Below are 22415 nucleotides of genomic sequence, written 5' to 3'. Positions count from 1 at the left end.
CAAAATAAAAGAAAAGAAATACAGATATTTCCTAGAGTTTGGTTCTATTTTTATCACCTGTAGATTTTCCCCAACAGCTTCCAGCTCCCAATACTGCTCTGCTATGTATTCCAGTACTTAGCACAATGCCTGGCATATAGTAGGCATTTAATAAGTGTTGATGAATTATTCTCTCTGCCCTCTGCCATTCACTGACTGTTCCCAACTTCAGGGTGGGAGTGGGGGAAGAAACAAGGATTCCAAATAGAATGACACGTCTATTAAGGAGAAAAGAGTTGCCATTTTATCAACTGGTTGATTAAAGAAGGCTGGAATTTAAAACTACCTCAAAGGGCCAAACTGTGCATTTGTACATATTAGAAATAGTAGGATGCAACTTTTTATTTTATAATAAAATTATAACATTTTCTTATAGATATTTGTATTTAAAATTAGAAGTTGTAGCAAATCATAAAAATCTCTTGAGTTGAATAATATAATTTATGTGTCTGGTCCTTTATTAATCAGCCAGTAATGTATTATGATGTGGTTAGTCTTGTGGGAGAGAAGGACCCTCCCTCTGTTCTCCCACATCTCAGTACACAGGACAAATGAATGGCATCAGCAGTGAGTTGTCTTCATTTTATTTATTTACTTTAATTTTTATTTTTATTTTGAATATTTTCCCCTAGTTACATACTTCATGTTCTTTCCCTCTCCCCCAAACCCCCCTAACCTCCCTTAGCCGACGCACCATTCCACTGGGTTTTACTTAGTGAGTTGTCTTCAGAAGGGGTTGAGTAACCATGTCCAGAAGAATGGATCAGTGTCAACATGAGAACTAATTGTTAAGAAGTTCTTATTCATTTTCATTCATCTAGCCATCCATCCATCCATTTACCAAATGTCCACTATGCTAGACAAGTCACTGCATCCAGCAATGGAGGGGTATGAGAGTAGGATGGAATGATTGCCTCGGGAGGTGGTGAGTTCAAGGGGATGAGGGATGGCTGTTTGGCTAGCAGTGCTATCAAGGGGACTCTTGGTCAAGTACAAACTAGCCTAGAGGGTTCCTGTATCACTACAGGAGCTCAGAGGAGGTCAGTATGGGCTGGAGTAGTCAGGAAAGCAGAAGGCAGGGCTCAAACAGGACATCAGAGGGCAAGATTTGAAGAAAGAGGGAAAAGAAAATATGAGGAGGAAGAAATGATCTAAACAAAGGCACAAAGGCAGAAAATAATAATAATAACAATCATCACCCTAGCATTTATATAGCATTTACTATGTGCTAGGCACTGTGCTAAGCACTTTACAAAATTTTCTAAACTTGTGGCAGAGCCAAAGATTCTGCCCCAATCTTCCAAGTCCAGTGCCCCTCCCAGTATATATCATTCTTTAGGTGGTTCAGTGGTTAGAGCTCTAGATCTAAGTTCAAATTCAGCCTCAGTAATATACAGCTCTCGTACCCTAGACAAGTCATTTAACCTTTATTTGACTCAATTTCCTCATCTGTAAAATGGAGATAATAACAGCCCCAGTCGCCCAGGGTTATTGTGAAAATAAAATGAGATAATATGTAAAGCATCTGGCACATAATAGGTGATACATAAATATAAACCATTATTGTTATTTTCTGCCCCAGTGCTTTTGTTCACACTGCTGTTCACATCTCTTTGTATTACCACTATCCATGACACTATCCAGCTGCCTCTAAAGTAACTTCACCTCATCCTCATATACATAAAGGTATAAATTGAAGGCACAGAGTTGAATGAGATTCCTAAGGGATAGTGTATATAGAGGAAAGAGAAACAAGCACAGAGCCTTGAGGAATGCTCACACTTAGGGAATAAGAGAAAGATGAAGAAATCATGATAGAGCCAGGGATCAAGAAGAGGAAAAATTGCCTTGGAAGTCAAGGGAAAAAGGAGCACCAAGAGAGGAAGGGGTTTTCAATGGTGGATGGCTATAAAGAAATCAAGGAGGATGAGAACTGAGAAGTCACTAGATTTAGCAAGAAGGAATTTGCTTATGATCTTGGAGGGTGAATTTCAGTGGAGTGTTGGAGATGGAAACCAGATTGCAGGAGACTAAGGCATGAGTGGGTCTTCCAGAATATATACTACGTTTGAATTAACATATAAAGAATTATTAAATGCTTACTAGGTGCAAAGCATTGTACTAAGACCTAGGGATAAAATAGAAAAAATTAAGAACATCCCCACTCTTAAAGCCCTCAAACTCCATTTGGGGAAGAAAGATCAGCTGCAGAGTGGATAGAAAAGGCCAGAAGTTCTAAAGGTTTAGCAGAAGAACAGATGGCAAAGCCCAAGGGTCCTTATGTTAAGTTAGCAGCTCAGCTGATAGTTCCAAAGGTCTGCAGGACAGATGGTAAAGTGCGATTAAGTCTCCTTTCCATAGGAGGAATAGAGTTTGTGACTCCTGTCTCACCCAAGCCGAACGATCAGTTAAGCAGCCACGATGGGTTGGGGTATCTTCTTCTCACCATCCAGACCGACCCCAGGCCAGGAGGAAGAGTTAAAAGAAGTTAAGGGGGCATAATGCCCACAGTGGTGGTGGCAATCATAGTGTCCTAAATGGACTCTGGGTCAGTCCAGAAAAGAGGAAGGCAGAAAGGAGGAGAGTAAAAGGGAAACGGCATTCCTGGTAGAACCACTAGCAATTTCCCAGAAGAGAGAGATTATCACAGTTTGAGATGATAATAGAATCAAAGGAATTTTTTTTCCAAGGATAAAAGAGACCTGACCAGGGAAAGATTCAGTAGAAGAATAAAGGCAGGAGATTTTAGAGCTGGAAATGATCTCTTTTTAATTATGTAGAAATTTATTATAGAAACTTTAAAAAATTTTTAGTTCCAAATCCTCTTCCTCCATCTACTCCCTCCCCCACCCACTGAGAAACAAGAACTACAATATCCATTATACATATGAAGTTATGCAAAACATTATGCTGGGAATTATCTTGGATATCCTCTAGCTCAAGGATTCTTAACCTTGTTAAGGTTATGTTTTTGTGTTACGGACTAGTTTAGCAGACTGCTGAAGCCTATGGATCCTTTCTCACAATGAAATTTTTAAATATATAAAACAGAATATGTAAGATTATTTGAAAATCAATTACCTTGACCTACACTTATAATTTTTTTAGGTTAATGGACCCAGAGGCAGTGATGTGGCTCAGTGAGAGAAGAGCCAGGCCTGGAGATAGGAGGTTCTGGGTTCAAATTTGACCTCAGACTCTTCCTAGCTGTCACTTGTTGAACCTCAGACTTAAGGCAGATTTGAGTTTTCAGTCAATGGACACATACTGCTTGGGCTGGATACTACTGAGGATCTAGAAAAGTGTAAGCCACTCAGAGAACTTAGTCAAATAGGGAAAAAGCTAAGTCTAGAATGCATGTAAAGGCATCGAATGTAGAATTATCATAATTGGAAGAGACCTTAAAAAGTGATCCATTCTAGAGCATCTTAATCTAATGCTATGGACCCTATCAGCAGTTCAGTAAAATCTGGGTAAGTGACTTAGCCCCCATTGCCCTACCATATTTCTGCCTAAGAACCAATACACAATATTGATCCTAAGAAGGGAAGGTAAGGATTTTTTTTAAAGTTAATGGACCCCAGGTTAATCATTCTAGCATCCAGTCCCCTCATTTTACATATGAGAAAACCAATGAACAGAATAAAAAATAATAAGCAAAAGATGAGCCTCCTTCCCATGGCCTATCCTATGACAGGAAGATGGTAGCACAGAACTCTTCATTAACAAGGGTGGAGGGCACATGGAAGCTTCCTGCCAGCGTATAAGGAACAGCAGACTGGGAATCAGGAGACCCGGGCTCTCCTCAGGCTTTGCCCCTAACTTAATAAGTGACTCAGGCAAGTCATTTCCATCTCTGGGCCCTCATTTCCCATTCGTTGATAACGCCTACGGTCTCCATTTTGTCCTGAACAAACTTTGACCTGGCCTGGACTGCTCATTTTGCGTTCTCTAAGCTCTATCAAAAACGTGTTATTGTCACGAGGTAACAGGAGAGGCCAGACTCCATCAGTACTAGTGAACAGACCTTCTAGGTTTCAGGGATCAGTCTCCTTTTCCCAATACTCCCCATCCTCTTCCCAGAAACAGTGATGCGGTCACTATGGGGACGGAATGGCCACCTATTCCTACAGCTGGGAAATTTCAGCAGCACTTCGGAAAGAATAATAAAGATGTCGGGAGCTGGATTCCTGCCCGGTGTAGAAGAGGGCAGCCCAAATCTGGGGCTCCTGAGCACGAGCCCCTGTGACATAGGAATAGGGGTAGGACCTGTGATCTCACTGGTCCAGGGCCCTCTGGGTGAGCTACTTCTTCTATCTGTGCAGGGCAGCATCTTCTCTGAAACATGCTTTGAGAGAGCTTCCTAACGCCCTGGAAGGTTTAAGTGACTTCTCCAGCCAATAGATGTCAGACAAGATTTGAACCTAGATCTTCCTGGCTCTGAGGCCAGTTTTCTATTCCTGATGCTTCTTAGCACACTGGAAACACTCAATATAGACTATTTGATTGCTGATTGGCCATGGAAATACCTTTGGACTAAAACCCATGAAACCTTGGTTCTAGTCCCAGCTGTTCTGCTATCTAGCTTTTTGAGTTGAGTCACTTCCTACCCCAGTGCCTTGGCATCCTCTATAAAATGAAGGGGTTGAGTTAGATCAAGGTTCTTTACCTGAGGCCCACAGACCATTGGGGGGCCATAAACTTGGATGGGTAAAGAATTACATCTTTATTTTGACTACCTTTGCCTGAAATCTGGCCTTTCCTTCATGTTCTTAAAAAACATTCTTCTGAAAAGGGCCTATAGGTCTCACCAGATTGCCAATGGGGTATGTAACATAAAAAATAAAAATAAAAAGATTAAGAAGCCCTGGAATGGATGACTTTTTAAGGTTCCTTCCAATTACCTCAATTCTACATTCTATACTTTTATATATATTTTAGCCTTGTCTTTTTCCCAATTAGACTAAGTTGCATGAGTGGCTTACACTCTTCTGTATCCTGAGCAGTATCCAGCCCAGAACGCTGGATCTGGTTGACATCAGTAAGTATATATCCATTGACTGAAAACCCAAACCTGCCTCAAGTCTGAGGCCTAACAGATCCAGCCAAGGCCCTGTCTGTCTGTCCTTCTGAGGGAACATAAAACTAGAATCACAAAAATCAGAGACACCCAAGCTGACAGAATTGAAGAGATTCTCTAGTCCCCGTTCCTTCTTTTACCTCACAGAAAGGTGAGGTGATGTGCTCGAGCTGACTCAGTTAATCTATGAGGGAGCCAGGAGGAGAGTCCAGGCCTTCGGACTCTCAGTCCAGAATGGGAACCCAGGCCGGCTCCTTCTGCAGCCACCCTGCTCCCTAAAGCTCTAAAAGGACCCACGCCCAGACACTGAAGATGCTGGATGAAATTCCTTTCCTCCTTCCCTACCACCCCCCTCTTCCCACCCCCAGTGGCTTTATCAGTTTTCAGACCCGATGGCTAAGCCCTTAAGAAGGTCCAGATGGTGGTGGGGGCAGGGCCAAGGGGTGTCTGTGACACGGGGGGAGTTCTGGAAGTGTCTCGCTCACTGGAATGCTGAGGCGGGGCCCCACCTGGGACGGTGGGGGAAGAGAAGGGAGAGCCGAGGGCTGAGGGGGGCTGGAATTCCACGGGCAGGCCCCACCGCTCAGCTGTCACATTCCCCCCAGGCTCGGCTAAACCAGTCCTCTGCTGCTTTCCCATATTTAGACAGGGAATGTCTGCTGACTCCAGGCCTTTTCAGAACGTCATCCACACCAGCCGCCACCATCCTGGGTCAGGGGCTGGGGCTGGGCCCGGCTCCAGCCTCCGTGAAGTCCTGAGCACACAGAGATAGGAAGCAAGAGGAGGCAGGACGGGCCTTGCCTGGCAGGATGGGAAAGGCCCCAGAGAGTAAGATGTGGACCTCGGAGCACCCTCTCCTCAGTGAGAGCTGGGGGGGGGGGGGGGACACACAAGGGAGTCACTGGCGTCTGGGTTAGGTCTGAACAAAGAAGGGAAGTTGGCCAGGCAGGAGGCCGGCCCCCAGATGTCCCCAGGCCTGTGAGCCAGGGCAGCTGGGCCCTCTGAGGAGACCCCTGAGGGAGCGGGAGGGCATCGCTCTGCCGGAAAGAAATGCTCTAGAACTCACACGGCTGTCTGCACCTGGTGGGAGGGGGCTGTGAGGAAATGTTCCTGACAACCTGGGGCATGTCTGAAAGGTTGTTTTAAAATTCTGAAGATTAGGAGAAGATCCCAGAAGCTGAAAGGGAAGGGAAATAGTTGACAAACTCTGCAAAGCCCCACAATGTCTCCTGGAGGAGAAGGTCACTGATTTTAATTCAATAAATTTGTACTGACTGCCATTTTTTTTTTTAAACTTTATCATCCGTCCTAGAATCAAGACTATCATTTCCAAGGCAGAAAAGCAGTAAGGGCTAGGCAACCCCCAGTTATTCAGAGTTCCTCTTGAGATTACCTCTACACTACCCTCTGCATCTATTATTGTTTTTTTATTTAAATTTTTTATTTTGAATATTTTCCATAGTTACATATTTCATGTTCTTTCCCTCTCCCTTCCCCCCCACACCCCCACATAGCTGACATACAATTCCACTGGGTTTTACATGTATCATTGATCAAGACCTAATTCCATATTATTGATAGTTGGACTAGAGTTATTGTTTAGTGTCTACATCCCCAATAACATCCCCAACAGCCCATGTGTTCAAGCACTTGTTTTCCTTCTGTGTTTCTGCTCCCACAGTTCTTCCTCTGAATGTGGCTAGTTTTCCTTCTCATAAGTCCCTCAGCATTCCTCTACATCTATTGTTAGTAACCTAGTTATTTACTAGATAGCTCTCCCATTTGAATGGAAGCTTCTTGAAGGCAGGAACTATTTTTCACTTTTGTTTGAATTCCCAGCACTTAGAACAAAATAAATGCTTAATAAATGTTTTTTGATGGATAGATTGATGGATTGAAGAAGCTTAGAGCCTTATTAAGAAAATAGAATACAGGAGTAGCTGGGTGGCTCAGGGGATAGAGTTCTAGGTGTCAGGAGGATCTTGGTTCAAAACTGGCCTTAGACACTCTGGGCAAGTAACTTAACCCTAGTTGCCTAACCCTTGCCCTTCTGTCTTAAAGAGTTGTAACTAAGTCAGAAAATAAGGTAAAAAAAAATTTTTTTTAAAGAAAGAAAATAGAACACACAAAATTTTAAGAGAATCAGAATGTCAGAGCTGGAGACCATGTAGTTTGGCTCCTTCATTTTACAGTAGAGGAAATAATCTAAGAGAGGGTTAAATAATCATTAAGATTGTTTCCACCTCTAACATTCAGTGTTCTTAGATCTCTTTTAGTTCTGACTTCCTACTTTCCAAGATCCCTTCCACCTCTAACATGCAACATTCCAAGGTTCCTTCTAGTTTTGCTTGTGATCCTAACTTGCATTCTCTTTCAGGACCTTAATTTCCCAATCTACAAAATGAGAAGATCTGAATAATTTCCAGGGTGCTTCTAATATTCCCTGCTATAAGGTCCCTTCCAGTTTTGATAGTTTACGTTCTAAAATCCTTCTGAGTTCTGGTGGTTGACATTCCAAGGCCTTGTATAGTTCCGATATTCAGTGTTCTAGAATTCTTGCTACCTTTATTGGAAGGAAGTCACTGCCCAGGCTTCAATGTTTTTTTCTTACATATCCCAAATTAACAGCTCTCTCTGTCACCATCCTTCATCGCTTCTTACCCCTGCTCAGTCAGGCCATCAAGAACTGAGGTATAGCCAGGTTTACTAACCCCAACAGTGAAAACCCTGCTTCTATCTCCTTAGGTTTGCTGATATAACATGGGAAAGAAGCTAGCACTCTCCTTGAGGTTAAAGGCTTTTGGTCCCTCTACTTCCTTCCCAGTAGTCTAGATGGATCACAGCACCAGGCACTTGTGGAAACCTGGACTGAAATCGGATAGGTTTGAATGGAAATCCATGACTGAATTTCAACCCTCCTTCCTTTGCTTTTCACAAAGGGTCCTACAAATTAGAGTCCAGGAATGAGTACTTGGGTCAGGTGGATAACAAGGCAACTGAAAATTTGCAACCTCAATCTGAATTCTGTCCCACAGCCTCAGATCTTTCCTTATAATTCCCCTGAAGCTGCTTGTTGCCCTTTGGTGACACTTCTTTCCTGAAACATCTTTATCTAGAGTGTGTGGTTTCTCATGGGAATGCTCTGGGTTCCACAGTCAAAGCCATCTTTGGCAGCATGGTGCATTGGCCTGAGAGCCAGAAAGCCAGGATTCTAGTCCATTGCTTTGTCACTAACTCCCTGGGTGATATCAAACAAGTCATTTCCCCATCTCTGGGTCTTTGTTTTCTCCTTCATAAAGGGAGAAATGCTGAAATTCTAGCTACCTAGGATACTGAGTCTTGTGGATTTCTTGAGCTAGGGAGTTACAAACTGCAATAGGGTTAAGAGCCCCAAGGAGTGCAGGCTAAAGAAGGAGAAAATGGTCTATGTTGGAAATGAATCTGGTCAAAGCAGGATTAGTAATGGAATCTGGCTCCTTCATTTCCAGCCTGAGTGAGAGGGGAGACCCAGCCTTTAAAAACCAAAACCAAAATCAAGAAGATTCGACTAGATTCTCTCCAAAGCCTCTCTTCTATTTTCTAAAGGGATCAGCTAACTCTCACATTCTATATTTTGTGATCTTTTTCCAGTTCGAATGCCCTTAGAACTTCCATATGATTGGGGGCCATGCCAAATGGGGGGCAAAATGAGAAGGGGCAGTTGACTAAATTTCTTCTTCACTGGATTGCTGTGTGCAGGACATTTGGCAAGACACTGGAGCCAAGATTCTCAATGCTCTTTGCTATTAGGGTCCCTAAGGGTTGGAGGCATCAAGCTGGAGACATTCAGTGAGAAGTACTTTGAAACACTGGTTTGTTATAAAAAGGAAATCATGCCTGGCTGGGACAGGGAAGCTGATGACTCTCTGGTTAGGCTTAACCTCTTAGGAGCACATTCTTCCCTGACTTCCTCAGTGGCATAAGGAGTGCCACTTCTCATACCTGGAACTCAGTTTCTTCCTCTGTAAAATAAGGGGGTTAGAATCAGTCTCTCAGGTCACTTCCAGCTATGGCATTCAATGTTCTTTAATCCCTTCTTAGCTCTGGTATTCGATGCTTTAAGGTCCCCTTCCAGCCCCAACATTCTGTGGTTTATGATTCACCCTGCTGCCTGTCTCTAACTTAGAATCAGATTCCCAGAGCTCAAAGGGATCTCAGGCGGTCATTTATCTAGTTTAACCCCCATATGAAGCAAAATTTCCCCCCTCCTATAACCTGCTATCTTTCTATTGCTTCTCATCAGCTCCTAAAGAGGTTCAGGGTGAGAAGAGAGAACCTCTAGGGGGAAAGAGCCTTAACACTGCATTTCCTCCAAGCCCAGAGTTGCCCTTAATAGGAAATTTATCCCATGCTTAAAGAGTAAGCAGGAACAGCCTCTCCTCCCCCACCAAACTTGCCAGCCCAGAAAGAACAAGGCATTCTCAGGCTGATGGAAAGTGCAGCAATTCCTCTGGTTGCCTCATCTACAGCCTACATCCAAGGGAGATTTACATCAACGAGGAGACAGAGGAGCTCCATGAGTCTCAGATCTCTATTTATGGCTCTCCGAACCCTCCCAATGAGAACCACTTGATTAGAATTTTGACTTGAGAAGTAAGAATGGCACTGTGGGGAAAATTCCTCAAGGTTGGTAAGCAGGGGAGTAAAGCCAGGAGGGACGGCTAGGCGGCTGCTTCATTCCTCTTCCTCATTTGCTCCATCACCTTGGGATTGGCTGTCGGAGATGCACAATTTCACTGTGGATGCTAACTCTGAGAACTAGAAATCGCCTTAGAACACCAATCACAGAATGTTACAATATAGGGCATCACTACTGGGGAGGTACCCTAAAGGCTATCTTGGTCTAAACCTCTCATTTTATGGAGGGAAAATGAGAAGAACAAGGCAAGAGGGCCATTGCAAAACGCTGAGGCTAGATGGTGATGTGAGGTAAACTTTAGGGAACGTATTCTGTGATTGGCCTGAGAGCCAGAAGGCCAGGATTCTAGTCCATTGCTTTGTCACTAACTCCCTGGGTGATATCAAACAAGTCATTTCCCCATCTCTGGGTCTTTGTTTTTTTTCTTCATAAAGGGAGAAATGCTGAAATTCTAGCTACCTAGGATACTGAGTCTTGTGGATTTCTTGAGCCAAATATGTGGCCTGACAAAGGATATTCCTTGTGCAAACCTTGGTTAAAAGTATAACCTTGCTACTAGCAGCCAATATAACCTTGGCCAGATCATTTCCTCATTTGTAAGATTAAAGAGTTAGATGAGAAGATCTCTAAGAACTTTTCCAGCTTGAAATCCTCTGGTCTCTCCTTCGTAGAGGAACCTCCCCATAACCCGGTCACTCCCTTTAGGAAACCTTCTGGGTCCTACCTGGAGGCAGCAATCTCTGACTTCTGTCGGGCAATGGCTGCTGCCCGCTGGGCACCCTCCACGCTGTGGTCCACCTTCTGCCGGATTTTGGTGCTCTTGAGGGGAAGAACACGTTTCTTCATGCCCTTGACCAGGACATTGTGTCGGTACTTTCCTTCCTCCTTCTTGCCATCAGGCAGCGTGGTACAGCCATAGCCGTGCCTCAGGTTATCCAGCCACTCGCCCTCATACTTCAGCCCGCTGGACCGCTCGCTGACCCCAAAGCCAGACCGCTTGTCATTTTTCCACTCACCCATGTACGTCTCGGTGGTGGTGGCATCGATGTCAGACTCAAACGGAGCAAAGTCCTCTCCCTCGACTCCTTCTCCCAAGCTGGTCGTGGAGGCTGCATCACTGGCTGCTGAGCTCAGGTCACTCTTCAGGAAGCTGACCCGGCTCTTCTGACTGGCCAGAGAGCTCCGTGACTCTGAGCGCCTCAGTTTCCCCAAGAGGGAACCTCTCTGGAAGAAGCCACCACTACTCCGAGGGAGCTTGGCAGCAGCCTCTGCATTGGCATAGAGGCTGAGGGCAAAGCCACCACGGGAGATGGTTGGGGTAGCCAGAGTGGTGCCATCCATGGGGGTGGAGGAAGCATCCTGTTGGGCCAGGGTTCCATTGCTGTGCTCACTTCTCAGGGAGGAGAGGGATGTTCGGAGGGGTGAGCGGACCACCACTGCCATGCCATATGGGACGCTCTGCCGGACGCCATAACCATGACGCATGCCATTAGTGAACTGGCCTTGATATGTTCCTAAGAAGCAAGAAGAAAAATCAGGTCAGCAGGGAGCAGCTGGGTAGCTCGGTGGATAGAGAACCAGGCCTAGGGACAGAAAGTCCTGGGTTCAAAACTGGCCTCAGACACTTTCTGGCCGTTTGACCCTGGGCAAGTCACTTAACCCTCATTGCCTAGCCTTTACTGCTCTTCTGCCTTAGAACCAATACAGAGACAAAAGCTAAAAGTTTTTTAAAAGATGGTTGATTTTTAAAAGAGAGAGGAAGGAAGGGAGGAAGGGAGGGAGGAAGGAAGGAAGGAAAAAAGGAAGGGAGGAAGAAAAGAAAGGAGGAAATCAGGTTTTTATGCTGATGGGAATAGCAATTAGTAAATCCCTTATATTTATAGAGATGCAGCAAAATATAGGGGAAAGAGCACTACATTAAATGAGACGTAGGTCCTGATTTTAGTCTCGGCTTTACTTCTAATTTACTACGTTGATCACCTGCCCACATCAGGACTCAGTTTTCCCATCCATAAAAAGGGGAATGGACTAGATAATTTCTAAGTTCCCTTCCAGGGGACATCCAGGAAGCAAAATGGGTTACAATACTGGGCCTGGAGTCAAGAAGACCTGAGTTTACATTTCCTGAATCAGATACTAACTAACTGTGTGACCCTGGGCAAGTCATTTGATTCATCTTCCTGAGTGCAAATCTGGCCTTAATTCCTAGTTATGTGATTCTGGGCAAGTCACTTAACCTTATTTGCCTCAGTTTTTCATCTATCAAATGAGCTGGCACCTAAGAAAAGCTTAATAAATGTTTGTTGACTGAGTAACTAACTTTAACCATCTTCCATGTAGTTACTAAAGTGATGTTTCTACATCACAGGTCTGGCCATATTGTTTTTCTGTTCAGGAAGCTTCAGTGGTTTCCCCATTGTCACAAGGACAAAATATAATTCTTCTACTAGGCGTTTATTTATCTTTTCACAAGCTACACCCTCTATTGGGACATAAGCTCCTAGAGGACAGGAATGATCTCATCCTGGTTTCCTTTATCAAAGCAATTGGCTCTTTCTCTGCTGTCTATAATCTTAGAGAGCTGCCTGGGGCATTGAGAGATCAATTGACTTACTAGGGGTCTCACAATCAGTTCCTATCAGAGGAATAACTTGAATTCAAGTGTTTCTGACTCCACCTTCCAACCTATAAAGCCATGCTTCCTCTCAGATGGCTCCTCAGGGTACAGCTCAGTGCCTGGTGCACAGAAGGTGTTTAACAAAAACTCACTAAATGACTGATGATAAAGTGGATGAAGGACAGGACAGGAGGTGGATAAAAAGAAAGCACAGCAGGGATGGGGTACTAGACAAGAAGCAAGACGACTCGGGTTTGAATCTAGCTTCTGGCATTTCCTAGCTGTCTGATGACAGGCAACACTTTTGCCCTGAACTGTGAAACAGAGACAGATAAGTGGCACAGTGGAGGGCCCAGAATCAGGAAGACCTGAGTTCAAGTCCAGCCTGAAACACTAGATAGGTGACCCTGGGCAAGTCACTTCACCCTGTTTATCTCAGTTTCCTCATCTGTAAAATGAGCTGGAGAAGGAAATGGCAAACTACTCCAGAATCTTTGCCAAGAAAACCCAAACAAGGTCACAGACACCACTGAAACAACAGAACAACAATGTGGAAAGGGTAATTCCTGTACTCCTATACTTTTTACTTTATTCCTGATATTCCTGTCTTGCTGATTGTATGTACCTCATGGAGCTATTGGGAGGATGAAATGAATCAAACAATATTGGTAAATGCTTTGCATTCTTCAAAGGGTTATATAAATGTTATAAATTGTTGCTATTAGCAATATAGCAATACTAATTAGTAATAAAAGTAAAATAGCAATATAAAAGTAAATTAAAGAACTAATTCGTAATCCTATAAGTAATCATTATTATTACTACGACTACCTCTGGGTTGAAGGTCCTTCTAATATTCTGAATAGGGGCCTCAGTCTCCTAGGTGGCAGAGAGTTATCATTGGGGGTCCCCTGCCCTCCCCATCGGAGCCTGCTCTCTCAGCCAAAGCTGTCCTGCCTTGTTCTCTCTGTAGACTAATTTTAGAGGTGCAGCAGCCATTGAGAAGCTCAGGAAGAGGATCCAGGGATCCGGCTTGTCTGGGTCTTGCCTAGGGGCAGAAATTGGTAACAGAATCTGGGGGTGTTGATTTCTATACCCTTGCCAATGGCTCCCAGAACTCTCACTGTGACAGCTCAGCCCAGTCCCAGAGCCCTGTGCCTCATACTCACATGTCTCATAAGCCTGGGCTGGGGATGGCCCAGGAGCCAGGGAGAAGAAGAGTTAACCTGAAACCTCTCTTATTCCCCTCAAGTTCTCATTTGTTAAAGAATCACAATGTATGATCAATAGAGGAATCCCTATATTAGAGCTGGAAGATACTTTAGTAATCATTCAATGGCTCTGTGGATGGAATACTGAGCTGGGAGTCAGGAACACCTGAGTTCTATCTAGCTTCAGATACTTACTAGATGTGTGACTCTAGGCAGTCACTTAATATCTATTTGCTTCAATTTCCTAAACTGTAAAATGGGGATAACAAACAGCACCTCCCTCATAAGGTTGTTGTGAGGACCAAATGAGATGTTTGTAAAGTCCTTAGCATCAACATGGAATCTAGAAACCCCGAATTTGTAGCCTAGTAAGATCTGATGAACCCCAAGTTTTAGGACTAGCTGGTAAACCAGAGACCCCAAAGCTTGCCCTTGTTCCCTGTTCCCATGAGAATCTACCCTGAAGGGAATCTCAGACTAGCAGTTTCAGATTGAATAATGAACCTTAAGGTAAATGCCAGTCCCAATTAGGTGGGGCTAAGCAAATGCTAAGTACTCTTTTTCAGTAATGGGCACCTTTTGAATTTGGTGTGTCAAAATTCACCAAAAAACTGAGCATAACTCAGCTGTTGTGTCACTTCGAGAAAAAAAAACATAATTTCATGATATTTATAGTTTAACAAAAATGTATGATTGTAATACATAACTGTATTTAATAAACCAAAATAGGTAAATTAATATAGGTAGAATTGTCATCTATAGTGCACAGAGTGTCTACACTACACTACAGCAAACGTTTCATCCTTGGCATGTGGCCCCATACTTCTCTGTATGCCATCTTGTGTCTTTGAAAATGGGTTGGGGGGGAGGATGATTTAATGAAGTTCTCATAGGGAAGTCTATGGCAGAGCTGTGATGGAATGTCTGAACTAGAAGGGACTTTAGGAGAGCATCTAATTTGGCCATCTTTCTCCCCACCCCCCTATTTCATCCCACCATTTTACCAAGGAGGAAGTGAAAACCTGAAAGGAAAGAACTTGTCCAAAGTCAATCAAAGTTAACAGCAGAGCTAGGACTTTGAGTTTCCCGATTCTTTTTCTACTATGCTACTGTCAACGTGGAATCTAGAAGCCCCCAAACTTGTAGCCTAGAAAGATTTAATGACCCCCAGTTTACTTAGCTCGAAGGTGACAGACCCAGGTTTGACCTTGAGTTCCTCCTGAGGGAAAGTCCAACTTCACTAGTCTCAGACTGACAATAGACCTTAAAGGAGTTTAAGTGGGGAGGGCTAATCCCATCAGGTGTTAAGTACCCCTTTTGGTCCCAATGGGTTCTCCTCTTAGGCCAAAATCTTTTACCAAGGTGGCCCAGCCCTTGGCTGAGTCTTTCCCATTTATGTCCATGGTAAAGCATCAGCACCTCACTGTTATTCCTGTCTGGGACTCCTCATTTTCCTTTGTTACCATTGTAAAGCCAATCAGCTATCCCTCTCATCCTCAGTCCCCATGTTTCCCTAGAAAGGTATTTAAGTTTCCCAACTTTAATGGCTCCTTGGAATTGTCCAATCTAGTGCAGTTGGCGTTCCCAGGGGTCAGTGACCAGAGCATCCAGAGTAAAATTAAATCCTCGGACTCTGTGTAGGCATGTGGCATGCAGCTCTGCATGGAGGCCTAATTTAGTATTGTACTCCTTTCCTTAATTAAAGTGTGGCTTTTCTGACTATTTAACAGTTCTGTGTTTTTTCCTAGTTAACACTATTGTCGACGTGGAATCTAGAAGCCCCCAAATTGTAGCCTAGAAAGATTTAAGTGACCCCCGTCTACTTAGCTCGAAGGTGATAGGCTCAGGCTTGGATCCATCACAAGAGAGATCCTCCAAGGTCAAACCCAAGCCCAGAGACTCTTCTGGTCTCCAGAAGCCTCTCCAGTTATACTACACCCTACTTTCTGAGGATCGAACTTGGGACCTTTTCAGGTTAGAGACTGATGCCCTACCTACTGCGTCAAGGTGTCACTCAGCTTGGGTTTGGCCTTTCCTCAGAGAGGATCTCTCTTGTGATGGATCCAAGCCTGAGCCTATCACCTTAGAGCTAAGTAGACGGGGGTCACTTAAATCTTTCTAGGCTACAATTTGGGGGCTTCTAGATTCCACATGGACACAATTAAATGATTTCATTCTTTTAAACAGCTTTGGTCTTAAAAAAAAAAATCCCTTTGTTCCTTTCTTCTTAAACTTCCATGTTCAATCTAATTTCCCCTGAGCCCTCCTTTCTACTTCAACTATCAAGCATACTTCTCTATTTTTTCTTCTTAAAAAAAAAAAAAAAAAACTACCACCACCAAAAACAAACCTTTAATTTCTGTCTTAGAATGCATATTGAGGGGGCAGCTGGGTGGCTCAGTGGATTGAGAGCTGGGAGGTCCTAGGTTCAAATCTGGCCTCAGACACTTCCTAGCTGTGTGACCCTGGGCAAGTCACTTAACCCCCATTGCCTAGCCCTTACCACTCTTCTGCCTTGGAGCCAATACACAGTAAGGGTTATTTAATCAATCAATAAACAAATAAACAAATTAATTAATTAAAAGAATATATATTGATTCTGAGGCAGAAGAGTAGTAAGGGCTAGGTAATGGGGGTTAAATGAATTGCCCAGGGCCTGAGGTCAGATTTGAACCCAAGACCACCCTCTCTAGACCTGACCATCTATTTGCTAAGCCACCTAATTGATTTAAAGTCCATCTAAAGCAGTGGTTCCCAAACTTTTTTGGCCTACCACCCCCTTTCCAGAAAAATATTACTTAGTGCCCCTGGAAATTAAATTTTTAAAAAATTTAATAGTAATTAATAGGAAAGATAAATGCACCTGTGGCCATCACCGCCTCCCTGGGTCACTGCAGCACCCACCAGGGGGCGGTGGCACCCACTTTGGGAATCACTGACCTAAAGCAACTCTCACATTCCCCAGAGTCAAGCTGGATAGACAATTCCACTGGCCTCACTTCTTCCCTCCCTTCCTCTACCCAGCCCTGTTTCCCCTTGGGCCCTTTTCTCCATTTATAGATCACAGTTCCTGGCAATCACTAGTAACATTGGGAACAAGAATATAAGGAACCTTTTCTCCTCAGTGGACACTGACCTCTACAGGGTTTGCCATGGTGGCCCAGAAGGACACTCTGCTGAGTGCTTCTTACCAGGTCAAAGTTCAGTTCATCTACAAAGCTGCCTGAGCCCCCAGCTTGGCTTGGAGGCAGTTACATAGAAAGAAAGAGAAAGAAAAAAGAAGAATGGAAGGAAATAATAGGAGAGAAAAATGGAGACATAGAAGGAGAGAGAAGAACAAGGGGAAAAAGAAAAGAAAATAAAGGGTAGAGAAAAGAAAAAGAAAAAAAGAATTTGGTGATTATTTTTGTTGACAGACTCTGAAATCTACTATAGCAACTGCAGACATATTGAATTTGAGGCAGAATGGGCCCGAAGGGTCCCTTTAAGTCCAAGAGAAGGCAAAGTTGCAATGGGAGAGCGGTTTCTGCCAACTGTCTGAGCAGGAAACTGCCAGGTTATATTAGGAAACTTGCTAGCTGAGAGTTCTTTGGGCTGGCAGACCTGAGAACGGCAGGGAAAGAACCAGATTCCAGGGCAGGAGCAAAGTGTCCAAACCTGTCCCACCTGCTGGGGGAGGCCCCCTGCCCCACTCTCCCCAACGTGGCGATATTCTGTGGGGAGCGAAGACTGTACACTGGCACTGTGTGCAGTGCCATAATCTAGCCTTGGGGTTGACTCTGCCTTCAAGATCAAGGACTGCTGCTTTTTATCAATAAGTACCAGTCATTTCCCTCTGGGTCCTATTTTCCTCCTATTCCTTCTTGTCATAACAATAATGATAATAATAATAATACTGAGGATGATGATAAGAAGATTTTATAAAGCATCTACCAAATGCCAAGCACTTTATAATTATTGTCTCATTTGACCCTCACAACAACCTTGTGAGGTACATACTATTATTAATCCCATTTTACAGTTTAGGAAATTGAGGCAAACGGAGGTTAAGCAACTTCCTGGGTCACAAAACTAATAAATGACTGAGATTATATTTGAGTCTTCCTGACTCCAGGCCCAATACTCTAACCACACTGTACCACCTCATTGTCATGTGACTAATGCTACTAAAATAATACCAATGTTATTGATTACTTATTGATTATTTATATATTTCATATAACATATATAATATACTTTATATGACATATAATGTATAGAATATAATGATATTTATTACTTATTATATATCAGCACTTTAAGGTATAATAATAATAAGAACTAGTGTTTATATAGCGCTTTAATGTTTGCAAAACATTTTTTAAGCTATCTCATTCTATTCCTTTTTTTATTGGAAAATTTTATTTAATTGATTGATTTAGAACATTTTCCCATGGTTACATGATTCATGTTCTTTCCCTCCTCTCCCCCCGTTTGATTCTTACAACAACCGGGAGAGGTAGGGGCCTGGCTGTCAAATACAAATAATACCTGAACCATCTACATTGCAGGGTAGCTTAATGAGGAAAGTGCTCTATTAACTTCAAAGGGTTTTAGAAATATGAACTGTTATAATTTGGACCAATCTCTCATTTGAAGTTGCATAATAAGTGACTATCATTAAAAAATAGTAAAAATGACACAATTTTAGGTTTAATCTGAATTACTAACATTTACTCCAACACTTTATTGAGTATATAAATCAACAAGACGATAAATCAAGCCCTGATTTGTAGCATTCAACAATTTCCAAAGTATAATGCTCGCACTGAAAATTTAACAATTGGCTGTCAGTCAGTCAGTATGAGCTAGCTCAGGCACACCCCTGGAAGTGACTCACTCAAGGTCATTTTGCTGTCTCCAGTCCTCCTCCCTAGACTTTACTGTTTAAACTGGAAGTCAGTGTAACTTACTCAGCTTGACCCTGAGAGTTAGATCACTTGGGTTCTATTGGGGAACTCCAATGATTTGAGTAGATAAGATTATTGGTTCAAGACTGAATGTTGCCATTAAGATGGGAAAGTTACTTGCCCATCTCTCTTACCCCCCCATCTCTCAACCCATCCTCTTTTTAGGGTCAGGCTGAAGACAGTCCCCAGGAAGTTTTAAAAGGCTTTCCTACCCACCTGAACAAGGAATGCACTGATTCCTGATGCCAGGATGGATCGGGATAAAATAAATGACTCCAGCCTGGGAGGTTGATAGGAGCCTCTTCCAGAAATCAGTCATAGAATTTCAGAGCTGGAAGGAATCTCAGAGGCCTCATAGTTCAACATCCCTGGATAGGAATGACCTCTACAATCCCTGACAAATGGTCATCTCGTTTCTGCTCGAAGATATCCAGTAATGAGAAATCCTCTGTCTATAATTCCACTAACAACTCATTCCAATTTTGGATAACTCTAGTTGTTAGGAAAATTTTTCGTCTATTAAACAGAAATCTCACTCATCACATCTTGGCATCAGTAAATCTCTGAGTTGACAAGGACCTCAGAGGTTCATCTGCCAATTACAACCTATATTTAAATGTGATTTTCTTTTTCCTCAAAATTTATCCCACTGAGATCACTTTAGTCTGAGCCCTCATTCCTTCGTGCCTGGATTATTAATATGATGATCTCCTAGCATTCATCAGTCCAATTTTGTTATCTGGAGTCAAATGGAACAAATCTAATCCTCTTTCCACCTGACTTTATACTTCAATGGACTCATGACTTTATTGTTGTGAGTATTTCCTCCATTCTGATGTCTGGGAAAGAACCCATACATTCTGCATTTACCAAGAAGTGCAAGAGGTGTGAGCCTCATATACTATGCCCTATTTGGGTAGAAAGAAAGCCTTGGGAATTTGTCTCACTTGAGGAGATTGCACAAGCTTTTTTTTTTTTTTTTTTTTTTTTTTTTATGGACCCTTCTAACGGCATGTGTTCTTCCAGTCTGATAACCTGTGTTCTAGGGCCTTCCCAGATTTGGCATTCTTTGTTTTATGGAGATGGGTCCATTTTAGTCAATCTTCCACATACCAGAAACCAAACTGGGACTCTGGAAAAGTGTTGTTGACTTTTTTCCCTGTAAAACATCACCAGCAGGGCAACAGGTTGCTTTAGGGGTCTGATACAGATCCCATTTCAGGAATTCAAATGAATCTTCTGAAACTTTACTGCATTATACAATGAAAAGATCACAGGGCTAGTTACTAGGAAACTGAGTTCTAGGGCTATGTGACTTTGAGTTAACTCCATTTCCTCTATATTCCTCATTTTCCTTCTCTGTAAAATTAGTGGGATTGAACAAGAAGGTCTCTTATAGTTCCTTTTGATTCTTAACATTCTATGAGATAGCATATCATAATGGAAAGAGTGGGAAATGTAGATTCAAATATAGCTCAAACATTTACTAATAGTATTATTATGGGAAAATTGCAACATTTCTGAACCTGTTTTTTACATCTACAAAACAGATAAGAATACACAAGGATGTTGTAAAGAAAGCATATTGCAAACCTTAATCTGCTATAGAAATAGGTGCTACTGTCATTTCCATCATTATCATCACTATTAGAAAAAAATGACGTTGAAGCCTCAGTTAAGAATGCCTTTCCAATGATGGCCCTGGAATTGGGGAGCACAAACTTCAAGTCAGAGGCATTCTTCAGATAGAAAAAAATGTAGCCTCTGATGCTCAGAGCCAATGTGGAAGGAAAGGAACCTGAAAAGATTTAAATGAATACAATGATGGCAGGTGGCAGCTTAATGAAGTCATAGTCAAGTTTCTCATTTCCAATAGCTTATAGTATCTTTGAAGGGAGACGATGATAAATTGGAGCCTAGCCAAAGAACAAGCAGCTAGGTGGGACAGTGGATAGAGTACTGGGCTTGGAATCAAGAAGACTTATTTTCCTGACTTCAAATGTGGACTTAGACATTTTATTAGCTGTGTGACTCTGAGCAAGTCACTTAACTTTGTTTGCCTCAGTTTCTTCATCTGAAAAATTAACTGGAGAAGGAAATGGCAAACCACTCCAGTATCTCTGCCAGGCAAAACCCCAAATGGGGTTCCAAGGAGTCATAAATAACTGAAATGACTGAACAACAATAGACAGAGTACAGTGACCAGGTTGTGAAGGGAGTTTAGACTCTGCCATGAAAAGATCATTTAAAGGAAGTAGGGTGTTCAAGGTGAGGAAGTCAAGACTTAGAGGAAGATATGACCTGCCTTCAAATGTCTAAGGGTCAGTCATGAATAGAAAGATTCAATTTGTTCTGTACAATTCCAGAGCATAGAGCCCAAACCACTGGAAGTTTTGGAAGTATATGACAAAAAAGAAAGAATTTCTTTACAGCTAGTGCTGCTAAACAATAGAATAGGGTACCTTGGTAGGCAGGGAGTTCCCCATCATTGGGGGTATTCAAGAGGAGGCTGGATGAACATCTATCTATCTGTCTAGGAGAGATTCATGTTTTGGGTAGAAGTAGGGCTGGATGATCTGAAGTTCCTAGGATCCTAAATTTGGTCATTTCTTTTTTTGATAACGTCACTAGACTGACGGGTAAACCAGAGAAATTCTATAGACTACATATACTTGGATTTCAGCAAAGCATTTAAAATGTTTTCATACTATCCATATAGACAGGATGGAGAGACCTGGTCTAAATAATAGTATAGGTGAATTTAAAACTGGTTAAATGACCAGACCTAAAGAGTACTGAGTCATTAAAGGATTTTTAAATTGATCTCTTTTGTTTTTATGTTACTTTCATTTCCAAATATATTCTCTCCCCTTGACCGATCCAAAGAATCATCCCTTGTTATAAAGAATAAAACATTTTTTAAAAAAGGAGAAGGGAAGGAGAAGCAATTCAGGAAAACTAATTAACATATTAGCTGAGTCGCACAGTATTTGTGATACTCCACACCAAGTCTCTTACCTCTTCAACTAATCGATTGTACAATTAAGTACAGGATGAGGAAAACACATCGAGACAATAGTTCCTGCAAAAAAAAAAGACTTGGGGGTATTCGGTTCAATATCTGTGGACAGCAACCAGCAGGATTCAATGGTGTAACCTGGCAATCTCAAAAGTTAATTGCATCTTAGCCACAAGAAAAGTATCCTGAATGAGAGAGGCAATAGCTCCTCATGTCCTCCACTCTCTAGTCTTGGGTTCTACATTTTAGGAAGGACACTTTCAAACTGGATTGGGTACAGAAAACGGCTCCTGGGACTACAACTACAGTGATAAAATTAAAGGAACTAGGGCTATGTAGCCTAGAGAAGAGAGAAATGGAGAAGGAGATAAAATGGTTATCTTCAGACATTCAAAGGGCTATTACACAGAGAAGGAATTAGATTCTTTCTTCTTGGCTGTAGAGAGGAGAACACAAGGTAAAGGCTAGAAGTTGCAGACAGACAGATTGTTTTGGCTTCCCTTAAGGCAAAGCTTCTTGGCAAATAGGGCTGTCCAAAAGTAGAATGGGTTACCTCTGGAAGCAGAGAGCTTCCTCTCATTAGAGATGATGAAGTGGACACTGGATCGCTTGCTAGGGATCACAGAATCTCATAGCTGGAAGGGACCTTTCAGGCCATCTAGCCCAACCTGTTCTTGAATAAGAATCCCCCCTACAACATACCCAAAAGGTGGTCACCCAGGTTACTTGAAGTGGTGATGGGGAACTCGTTATCTTTCTTTTCCTTTCCTTTCCTTTCCTTTCCTTTCCTTTCCTTTCCTTTGCTTTCCTTTGCTTTCCTTT

General features: G+C 42.6%; 1 protein-coding gene across 1 annotated transcript in view; it reads right to left on the bottom strand.

Annotated features, from left to right (window-relative positions):
* The window catches only part of JPH2 (junctophilin 2), a 62946-nt gene that overhangs the window by 25633 nt on the left and 14898 nt on the right, over positions 1-22415 (bottom strand). Inside the window, exon 2 of the mRNA XM_044663806.1 lies at positions 10522-11311. Within this exon, the coding sequence (XP_044519741.1) occupies positions 10522-11311 (790 nt within the window). The remainder of the gene's footprint in view (positions 1-10521; positions 11312-22415) is intronic.

The sequence above is a fragment of the Gracilinanus agilis genome, chromosome 2 (genome assembly GCF_016433145.1).
Source record: "Gracilinanus agilis isolate LMUSP501 chromosome 2, AgileGrace, whole genome shotgun sequence".
Classification (NCBI taxonomy): Eukaryota; Metazoa; Chordata; class Mammalia; order Didelphimorphia; family Didelphidae; genus Gracilinanus; species Gracilinanus agilis.
The sequence above is the reverse complement of the archived record's forward strand: the minus strand, read 5'-3'. Positions and strand labels throughout refer to the sequence as shown.